Below are 11,100 nucleotides of genomic sequence, written 5' to 3' on the forward strand. Positions count from 1 at the left end.
GTTGAGGTTATCTATAAAACGTATGTTTATGAGCTGCTTCGAGATGTACCCATTAGATCTTCAGCACACACTGAAGAGTGTCTGTGCCTAATAAATACTGGTAACAGCAGCAGCACACCACGATGAAAGAAGTCACACTTTCCTCGGGGGGGCTTCTGGTTGGCCAAATCCAGCTGTTTTTCGGGTTGACAACCCCTCTAATGTCAACGTTGGATATATTGTGATGTGTGAAGGAGTTGATCCCTTGCTTGATTCTTGCTGAACCTTTTTAAAATTCAGTTTTTTTATTTTATTTTGATGTTTACTTGCACCACTTACCAGCAGCAGAAATGAATTTGAAGGCAAGAAGCCTCGTGTATGAACACTAACGGTGGATTTCTGGCATCATTATCGCAACACGTTGGAGAATCAAGGATGTTGTCCTTGCAGTCACGCTTCTCCAGGAATGATATCAAATCCTCTGCTCCATACAAAGGGGTTTCACAGTCTGACTTTCTTTAGTTAAGACATGGTGGATCAAAGTGAATCACTACCTACACCAGGTGTCGGGGGCTTCAGTCGATTATTGTGCATGAACTTACTGTATTAAATGAACAAACTCCTGCATGACATGACAAATGTTTTTTCCATACATTGTGTATTGTATACAATGTATGAGCATATGCATACACATCTGCTTGGTTTGCATGTGCACACTGCATTGACACATGGGTCTTCTGGTGTGTACTCTATAAGAACACACTTTTTGTAATAAGACATTTGTTTGAGTGAACAATATAAATCTTAAATATTTAAATAGAGATTCAAACATGTGCGTTTGAGTCATGTTCAACACAAAGTCCTCACGCTGAATAGCAGACACATAAAAAGGAAAGAAAGACGTCAGTGGAACAGCATCAACGACCGTGGTCAATTTCTAAATGACGTATCAGGAGGAATGACAGTTTGGGCGTTTCCATTAAGAAGAAATTTCCTCCAGCGAATCTGATGCAGCCATTTAAATATTATATCGAACCATAGTGTTAGTCACTACGGTTAAATAGAACTTGAGTAAAGATCTGATACAGTTGAACCTGATACTTCCAGCAGGACATTTCGCTGCAGGACAACTGAAGTGTTCACACCTATGTAAAACACATTTGTAATGATCAGAGCAAAGGCCTGACGTCTTATGTCCTGGACAACTTCAGTCTTTATTTTGAGAAACTGTCATTATTTTAAGATACCAAGTCATAATTGTGAGTAAAAAAGTCATTATTGTTCGTAAATAAGTCATTATTTTGAGATACTTAGTCATCATTTTTATATAATTAGTCATTATATTGAAATACTAAGTCATTATTTTGGGATAGTAAGTTGTTGTTTTGAGATAAGTCCTTACTTGAGATACTAAGTCGCTACTTTGAACTACTAACTCATCTTATGAGTTAATAGGTCATTGTTTTGAGTTGGCAAGTCATTACTTTTGAGAAAGTCTTTATTTTGAGTTAGTTTCTCATTATAATGACTTGAATTCATTTTTCTAGCAAAGTGGCCGAAAGGGCTTCTACACGTATATAAAGGACTGTAAACCGAGAGGCGGAACATATTAAACATTGTCATAAATCACCATGATACATATTTGAGATTTGTTCGTGCACGGATGTAAAGTGTGCACATGTGGTCCTGTCACCTGAGGCTGAGCGGCTCGGTGAAAACAGGAGGGTCACTCTCTCGCTCCAGTCTCCACTCTCTGCGGTGGCGGTTCGGTAGCCACGCCTGCTCCGGCAGCAGCAGTGTTATCAGCGCTGGTAGCGGCAGGACCCTCCCTCCGTCTCCGCTAATAAATATCCGCTGCCTGCCTATTCCAGGCATGGATGACGGCTGCAGTCAGACATGGCACTGCGACATTACACCCTCGACCTCAACCTCTCCGCGGCAGGTAAGGGGAGCGCGACGCGCGGCTAAACGCGGGAGCTCGCTCTCACTCGCTGCAGCGGGGCTGCATGCTAGCTAGCTGATGCTAACACGAACCCGCTCGCCTGTCATTGCCCTTCACAGGCGGCATCGCATTAGTTTGGATGAAACATGGCCGATAGAGACATGTACACACACATCCCCAGACACGCTGTGGTGGAGAGCAGGTGGCTGTGTTAGTTGAGGTGTGTGATGTTTACGTGGGGGTGTGTGTTTAGTGGTGTTCTGCTCCGCACGGAGTCGTTGTTCCGCAGCGGTTCGATACTTCTCCGCCGAACAATGTGAATAAAGTACGTTCAATCCTGCGTTGGGTCCAGAGCTGTCGCATAGGAAGTGGCGCATGTTCGGCCATTTTTGTAGTTTTTTATTTCGCACGTTCCTGGTCGTGATGCTGCTGAGCCCCAGCACTAACCTGCATGTGTCTGAAACACAACGTGACTGTTCATTTAATCACCAACAACTAAAGAGGCGACTGTGTGCTAACGAAACATAAACAGTTTGAGCCATTTTGCGTTAACACTTATAAAGTATCTATAATTTACACGGTGTGTTAACATAGTGACACAGTTTTATACTCTGTTGGGTTGTTTAATCTACAATTGATCACGTGTTTAATAGGAATCTGAAAACATCATGTAAATATATTTGTTACATAAATTGAGTGGAGTCATAAATGACATAACGTTTCCCTCCTAAATGGAGTGTAAAGCTGCAAACAATGGGAATACTCGTCCTGAGTACAATGTAAACTTACTTACAGAGCATATGGTGTCATTAAATATTAACACCACGAGTATTGCATTGTTGTTCAGTTTCTTTTTTTAAATAAACTTGATTATCCAACATTTACGGAAACAAGACTGGAAGTAAGTAAATGGCAATAACCAGAATCCATTCCACTGGAAATAACTTTATTTTGTAATAGAATAAAACCTAGATGAGGTTCCAATAATGAAAACTGCAAACAAAAAGGAGAGCACAAAGAAGGAAGGCACAAAACCGTTAAAAGAGCTAGCATCCTAACATGGATATTATATTATATATATATATATATATATATATATTGTGTGTGTGTGTGTTTAACATGTTTTTATTCTGTATACTATGTACAAATTCTTGTTATTCTTTAATTATTATTATACTATGGACTTCTTTTATATTTGTATTCTCTTGACTACATCATTCTGACCTGTCTGATGCTGTAACAAGGAAATGTCCCATGTGTGGGAATCAATAAAGTTTGATCTTATCTCATTTTCCCCACACATGTAGTAGTTGACAAAGTCATCCATAAACATATAGAAGGGTTGTGTGGTGCAAAGTAACTGAGTTTTATCACCTGATCAGCTGATATGAGCCTTTCACAGACATCAGTGTACACATTGATGCTGATTTTTGCTGATAGGACATTTTACAGTAGAGTCGATGCAGAAAATGTGTGCATTTATGTTGATATTTTACATAAGAAAATGTTTATATGGTTAATTCAAGTTCTATATAGTTGGTGGCGTTTTTCTTTTCTGTAATTGCTACTCTACACCAACACTCAACTACATGATGTATTTGTTACTCCAAGACGTGAAATCACTGATGCAGTTACACCAGCTGATGGTTATGCACAGCTTTTACTTCTAATGAAGATCTGTTGCATTGTTGTGATTTTGTAAACAATATACAAAGGATCTTAGAACTTTTCTCTTTCACTGATGCAGAGAATTTATAATAAGTATAGATCTGTTTTCATGTTGCATGCTCTGTGCTTTTCCCAGTTGACCCTGCATCGACAGTTCCTGGCCTACTGTCCATATTTCAGGAGCAGGAAATGACAGAGACTGTCCATGAAACAAATGGACATGGATATCTTGCTACTTTTGTAGGCAAAAATGGCAGGTAAGAACAACTGCGCTGTTTGTCCCACATTTTTTATAGATGATTAAAAGCTTTGTGATTTCCAGAAACGCAGAGTGTAGTTTATCCATAATAGTTTAACATTTTGAACAAACATGCACATTCCATTTCAATTCTGCTGTATGGAAGCCGGTAGAGTGCTTTTATTAATTAGCCTACCATTTGGAAATGGGTTCCCTTTTCCTTGTTAGAAGAGTGCTCCTTGAAGGTTTTTGTTGCTTTAGTAGTTAATCCCCCTATGTGCAACATGGAGTTAGGAGGTTTTGGTGTGTATGATAGAACTAAGACTTCAGGGTTAGAGATTAACACTTCTGACTTGATAATCAAAATGTATCCAGTCCATTACACTCCCATTTGACATTTTCCTCTCTATGTTGCATGTCAGTTAGGGCAGAGAAAGAATGTGAGAACTCATTGGAATGATGGATAGAACAGGATAGTTCACCTCATTGCCTCAGGTGGAGCTCTCGTCATTAGTGTTGGCATGCATACAGTTTTACCCATATAAGACCTATCATGTGGGCATTTTAATGAATACATAACATTTTCTGGGCTGCTTGTGATAAAACCCTTAATAGGAAAAACCTTTGCCTGCTCATAGATGTCTAAAACCAGTGTTGTACCAGGCACAGTTGCCACACGGATCATTCCCATCATGTTAAGTGGCTAAAGCTCTTTCTTTTACGTTGGCCTGCCCCTCTTTGTTTTGCAAGTTAGGAGCTTTTCTGTGGACAAAGAAGGGATAACTAGAGTACATGGTGCTTGTTAATTTAACATGTTTTTCTGTATTACCTGTGTTCCACCCCTTCTTTGTATTTTACAAGTAGGGCTTCCTTTTGTATATGCGTCATAGTGCTTTAAAACTAAAATTCCCAAGAGGTGGAGTTTCTACCAGCAGGTTTGAACCTGTCTAGTACAAACTGCCGATGATTAGGATTAAAGTAAAATCTCAGCATAGATGAATGCGTGCAGAGGTAACTTTCAGCATTATGTACGCATTGATGCTTTTAGCGCCTTAGTGGAGACCTGGCTGGTTGGGTGTGGTCTTGGTGCAATCAAGCATCCCACTGGTGACAAGTTTTTATCTGCAGTATGCCGTTTGTCTGTTTGCTCAGTATGTTCCAAACAGCTAAATATATTTCATCATGTGGCAGTTGAATAATGTGATAGGGAAGCGATGTTTGGTAAATACTGTACATACAGAGGATAAGGAGCGAGGTGTTGTATGTATTGAATTTTCAAACTGAGAAAACGTAAAAATATTCAAACAACAAACCTTATACAGTGGCTTCAGGGTGTGAGTCTTTGAAATTGGCGATTCTGGGGTGAATTATACATTTTGTATATTTTTATAAATGTACTTATCACTTTTTTTTCTGCTTCTCTTTATCTTTGCATTTCTCAGGCTTGTTGTTCTGCGTGTGCACTCCCATGGTTTGGTCACTATTGATCTGCAGTGTTACCAAGAGGACAACATTGCACAACTAGACAATGTAGGTGATTTAAAAAACAAAAAACTACAATACGTCAAGTTTTACCTAAAAGCCAAAGCACAAAGAATATTTGTGGTAATGTAATAACTTCTTCATGCAAATACATGTAAAAAGCATGTGTTGAGAGTAACGTGTAGAAGTATTCATTCTGCTAATGGACACAGTTCCACATTGCTGCCTGAACATGTTGTCTACTTGCCTCCAGGGCCCAAACACTCTTTCCCACAGACTGCACATCTAGTGGTCCTCTTGTTGTGCCCCTAATTAGGATGGAATCCCAACCATATACACACAGTGAACAGTAAATGACATAGCTGCTGCATTGTTCACTGTCAGTGTGTTTTGCCGTTGAACTTTTGCTTATTTCATATCCCACTAGTTGATGAAAATTGTTCTGCACTTGAGCTTGTTATGGTGTCTCAGACTCGGCTGTTTTCTTTTACAGCTTTTAAATGCACTGGAAAAGAAGCTAAAGGATCTGCTAAAAGGCAATATTACAAGGATTAAAAGGTTTGTAGCTTTGCTCATGTTGTAGAAAGCTGATGGCTGTATTCAATGCAGCTTGCATGTTGCAGTAATATTGATCAACTGTATTGTTCACCATTAACCCCCTCAGGCTCCCAGCTCTCATACGAGGGGGAGAAGTTGACCGATACTGGCCCACAGCTGACGGCAGACTGATTGAGTATGACTTTGACCGGGTGGTGTACGAGGAAGACTCTGCATACCAAAACATAAGAATATTACACTCAAAGCAGTTTGGAAATATCCTAATACTCAACGGAGATGTTAGTAAGTGCATACAGTACCACAGTACATGTCTCATGAGTCCTTTTGAGACAGAAAATACTCTGTTTGGCCCCACCAACAGAGCAAAGTACACTTTTAATTGTTCAAGAGTAATGTTCTTGATTGTACTGGATATGTGAGTGTAAATGAATCGTTTGCCCTGCAGATCTGGCAGAGAGTGACCAGGCCTACACCCAAGCCATTATAGGTAGTGGAAAAGAGAACTATGCTGGAAAAGAGGTGCTGATATTAGGAGGAGGCGATGGCGGCATCCTCGCCGAGGTGGTCAAACAGAAGCCAAAGATGATCACCATGGTGGAGATATCCTTTATGGGCTCTGCAATGCTGAAACTTTCTTTTGAAATTCCTGTGTAGTGACTCAGGCGGTGTAGTTTTTAACCTTGCAGCCTTTTTACCAACAACCACCGCAATTGCACCTGATTTGGTTCTTAACAAAGTGTGCACATTGACCAGAAGGTGATCGACGGGTGCAAAGTGCACATGAGAAAAACCTGCGGCAATATCCTCGACAACCTGAAGGGAGACTGCTACCAAGTGAGTGCTGCATAAATATTCACGGGTAATCCTGAGTTATTGGAACATGAAGCTGGTTAGTAATTGCCTTTGTTACCTGAAGACATACACAGCTGCAACAAGGTAAAACCTGAAGAATATCTTGTATTAGAATAAGAAGCTCTGCAAACACTGGCCGTTATTGCCAGATATAAACAGTTAGGCTATAAAGAGTTATTTTATATGTATATCTTCAGTGTATAGTGAGCAAGCTAAAACCAATGTGAGACTGTTTCTGTTGCCGAAAAAATTAGGAGGTAATTGATGCTGTGGATTCTTTTTTTCATCAAAGATAACATGACGTTGTTTTTATTTCCAATCATCACCACCACCAAGTCTTCTCGTGTGATTCTCAGCTAGAGTAGGGGAATAAGAGTTTAAAACAAAATCATAAACATCGTAATTGGGAATGAGAGAATATTGCGTATCTACCAAAGAAATATCCACTATTATTTGTCACTTTATCATTGACTCTTTTGTCTGTGTCAGGATCCAGTAGGGATCATAACTCAGTATTTCCAGTGATCTGATTGGTCAGAAGTGGAGCTGTTGAACTGATCTTATGTAGTTTCCTGCTCAGTAGTAGAGTCAGCATTTGTTACTGTGGTGATTTACCCCTGTTCAAAGTAGTTTCATGACTCTGGAAATTGTGTCTCAACAAATTGACAGAAGTTTACATTTTTACTGAATTTAGGACGAGAGCAAGAATAAAGCGTATTGATTCAAATGAAAGGAGCTTGATAAGTGGACTCTCCTTGTCTTGTACGTTACAGATACTGGTCGAGGACTGTGTCCCTGTGCTGAAGAAGTATGTCCAGGAAGGACGGACGTTTGATTACGTAATAAATGACCTTACTGCAATCCCGATATCCACGGAGCCAGAAGAAGGTCTCTGTATTTTACATATTTAATATGGGCACACTGTTTGCACAATAATTAAGTGTGCAAAAAGCATATATATATATATATATATATATATATATATATATATATATATATATATATATATATATGCGCTTTTTGCACACTTAATTATTTATAATGGTTAAAATTGCAATTTTTCCCCCCCAGCACTTTACATCTAATAACCCGTAATAAAAAGGTGGAGACATGTTTTTAAAAATGTCACTGAAAAGGAAATACCAAACATTTTTCTCTTCGGTGTTTTCTTCACCGTTGCTCTTCTCGGGTGAGTTGGTATGAAAGGGAGCACACCTGGATTCCTAAAGGTCATTCTCGTTGTCAGATTCCCTCAAGCTGCTTCAGTTTGGATGAGTCTGAAGTGTCAAGCCACTTTACTGTAAAAGCTGGATTTTTTTTTTGTTGTCATTTCGGTTTATTAGGTGTAGATTGACGGGCAAAATGGCAATTGTGTCCATATAAAAGTACATTTATGACACCAAACTGCCACCTTACATCTGATTAGTGTGTGGTGTTGTGTAAATGCAGTTGTAGGAGTTATCATTTCTGAACCTGTCTCAACTGGATTTTGTTTAGACTCAACATGGGAGTTCCTGCGACTCATCTTGGATCTCGCAATAAAAGTACTGCACCCAACTGGAAAATATTTCACACAGGTAAGTTTTGTTCTTGTAAATACTGCTGAGGATGTATTGTGCAAACTGTTGATGTCTTTTTTTATAAATATGTGAATATACGTTTTTGTTCAGTCAGCATTAACTGAGATGAATCAGGTCGAGATTGAGATGCTGTGAAAAGTTGCCCCCACATATGCTTTCACCTAAACCTTTTTATGTTTGCTTATATTTGGGCAAGACATTTTTTAAGGAGGAAGGAAATTGTAGTCCGCCTGAACCTTTTGTGTTTAATATAACATTTAGTTTTGAATTGTCAAACAGGGATATTTTCTGCAAAGGGAAAAGTGTCTTTCCATTTTATTATGACTGAATATTGGAACACACCACTTTCAGTTATGATTGCATATATATATATTTTATTTGTTTTATTCTCGTCGTCAGGGCAACAGCGTAAACCTGTCAGAGGCATTGAGTCTGTACGAGGAACAGCTGGGAAAGCTCTCGTGTCCCGTGGGCTTCTCCAAAGAGGTGGTGTGTGTGCCATCATACTTGGAGCTGTATCCTTTCATTGGTTGTAATGCTTTAGATATTGTTTTAACTCGTGCTGTGTCTGTTTGGGGTGATTTGTGTACTTGGCCTGGCAGCTTTCTTTTCTAAAACTGTTCAAATTACCTTTTAATAGCGAATAAAGATCGGTTGCAGGATTTGGCTTCAGTGAAGCTCGACTCAGAACGCACAACCCCAAACTGTGAGTTGTTGTCATGAACGTGATCAATAGCATCACATATGTTGATGAGTCTCAGCCACTGCTGGTCGCCTGTTTACCCAAAGTTTATTAATATTAAATGTGTCTAGTATCCAATTCACACCAAATTTGATGCTGCACATCCTTGGTCACAAACATGCTAAGTGTGAAGCCGCTAAAATTAGCGGTTCTCAAAATATATCAGTCACTGTCAGAGATTTCTGGAATTATTAGATTTAAATAGATAGATGCAGCTGACAAAACAAGTGACTGAATACATTCACAATTGTTTTTATTTAATGTAAATATATTTACATAATATTTTTTACTCTAGTTGGATTTGTATCTTATTCTTGTAGATTTGGCCCATATTGATAATCATGTTCTCACAAAGCCAACAGCTTTTTTTAATAGCCTGAACCCTTCAGGTGTTTTTTGTCCCATCAGCCTCAGTTGCAACTGTGCTAATTTTAGAAAAATGGCAAAACTACAAAAATAGTCCTCAACTTTAGAAACCGAAACCATCTTTTCAAATCACATATATTCATTCCTAAACAGGAATACTGCACATTTTTGTTATGTTTGGTATGATCCTTAATCTACTGTGTCAGATGGGTTTTCTACACCATATGGAAAAAGTAAAGCTCTGGATTTCTGCTTGAATCCCCAGCAGGTGGAATGTGAATGCTGTACTCCTCTCTCCCTCTCCCTCTCTCTCTCCCTCTCTCTCTCTCTGCTGTCGCCTTCAGGTTGTGCTCAGACTGAATGTGACCTGTAAATTAAACTCATGTCAAAGTCGAGACAAGCGAGTTGTTTTGTGGCCTTTAAAAGATTGAAAGACTGGATCTGGAGAAACAAAACAAAAAATACTGGAGTTCCTGTGATGGTTATAAGTCTGAGTAGTTTATACTTACAAATAACTTCAACCCCTGAACCACAAATCAGTTTTCCCAATTTGAGACACAGATTGTGTTCACAGTTGGACAAACTGTCCCCAGTTAGCTGGTCCTTAATCTGAAATTCAGCCCTAAAGGTAGCCTGTTACTTTAACATCGGTACAGCTGTGACTACATCTGCACTGTAATTGGCTGCAAAACACTCAGTCTGAGCACATCTTAAAGGGCTCCATGACAGTTTTATTATCCCCTATCTATCGACACCATTTTACCCTGTTCTTCCTTCTCCTTCCTTTTTGGTTGTGTTTCACCATTGTTTACTACAACTCACGAGTTGTATTTCATTTGTGTTATTTGATTTGGAATGTCCATTTGCATGTACGCTGAGAAAATCTGTTAGATGTTTAAACACTGATTGATACACTGACAACTTGGTGTAACTCATCTCACAAACAAGTGAGTTCTCTCTTATTTTCTTTAGATTTTTTTTTTTTCTTGAGTTACAAGCTCATATTGTTTGATAGGCTAATGTATAGACGCAGCGCAGCTGAAGGGAGTCGCTTTTAAGCTCTAGTTTTGTTACTGCCGCTCAAATGTGATTTGATTCTTTCAGGTTGTATCAAGGCGATGTGATCACGCCCAGTGATGACTGTAGTGTTGAAGTCCAAATGTGTTTTAAAAGGGAAACATTTCCACCACTTTAATGCCACCTTTGTGCTTGTGCTGTTTTTATGTCATATTTTATTAGCACCTTGGTTTCTCCTGATATATTTAAAGTTTTTTTTAAAGACTGTATAACGTGCATGTGAAGGACAGTGAATGTAGCTTGCATATACAGTACACAGCACGTCTACACGTGAGCAACCCTGTGGGACTCAGTTACATTTATTTATTCCATATGATTTCACCAAATGCTTTTCTGTCCCACTCGAGATGAGACATTTTTGTGACCATTTACAATTAAAATGTTTTGGGGGGGAAAAGTCTCTTGCCTTGTTTTTTATTTTAGTTTTTTAAGAAATGAAAATGATGAATAACTAGCATAACACTGCGTAGAGTTCATAGCTTCATCAAGGCCCAACAGTCCTTTCACAGCCCTCGAAAGGAAAGTAGTACAGATGATGGATGGATGGATGAAAGATCCATGAATTATTCTGAGGAAAAACACCCTATAAATATACCTTATTACCTTTTCTTTATAT

The 11,100-nt window shown here is 38.9% G+C and overlaps 1 protein-coding gene across 1 annotated transcript; it reads left to right on the forward strand.

The window, feature by feature from the left end:
• The first annotated feature begins 1,738 nt into the window (after positions 1-1,738).
• sms (spermine synthase) lies at positions 1,739-10,884 on the forward strand. The gene is made up of 12 exons (XM_034607008.1): positions 1,739-1,921; positions 3,726-3,846; positions 5,270-5,357; positions 5,803-5,867; positions 5,974-6,149; positions 6,313-6,467; positions 6,612-6,701; positions 7,493-7,607; positions 8,217-8,296; positions 8,699-8,814; positions 9,614-9,697; positions 9,730-10,884. The coding sequence occupies exons 1-11, from the start codon at positions 1,876-1,878 to the stop codon at positions 9,642-9,644; spliced, it is 1,083 nt and encodes a 360-aa protein (XP_034462899.1). The 5' UTR covers positions 1,739-1,875; the 3' UTR covers positions 9,645-9,697; positions 9,730-10,884.
• Positions 10,885-11,100: the final 216 nt, after the last annotated feature.

The sequence above is a fragment of the Hippoglossus hippoglossus genome, chromosome 14, assembly GCF_009819705.1.
Source record: "Hippoglossus hippoglossus isolate fHipHip1 chromosome 14, fHipHip1.pri, whole genome shotgun sequence".
NCBI lineage: Eukaryota > Metazoa > Chordata > Actinopteri > Pleuronectiformes > Pleuronectidae > Hippoglossus > Hippoglossus hippoglossus.

What these genes read in the sequence shown, in the direction of transcription:
- sms (XM_034607008.1), top strand. Translation starts at nt 1,876, where the DNA reads ATGGCACTGCGACATTACACCCTCGACCTCAACCTCTCCGCGGCAG. An exon ending in TTTGTAGGCAAAAATGGCAG is followed by an intron (nt 3,847 to 5,269) that starts GTAAGAACAACT and finishes TGCATTTCTCAG; the next exon opens with GCTTGTTGTTCTGCGTGTGC. An exon ending in TGAAGGGAGACTGCTACCAA is followed by an intron (nt 6,702 to 7,492) that starts GTGAGTGCTGCA and finishes TGTACGTTACAG; the next exon opens with ATACTGGTCGAGGACTGTGT.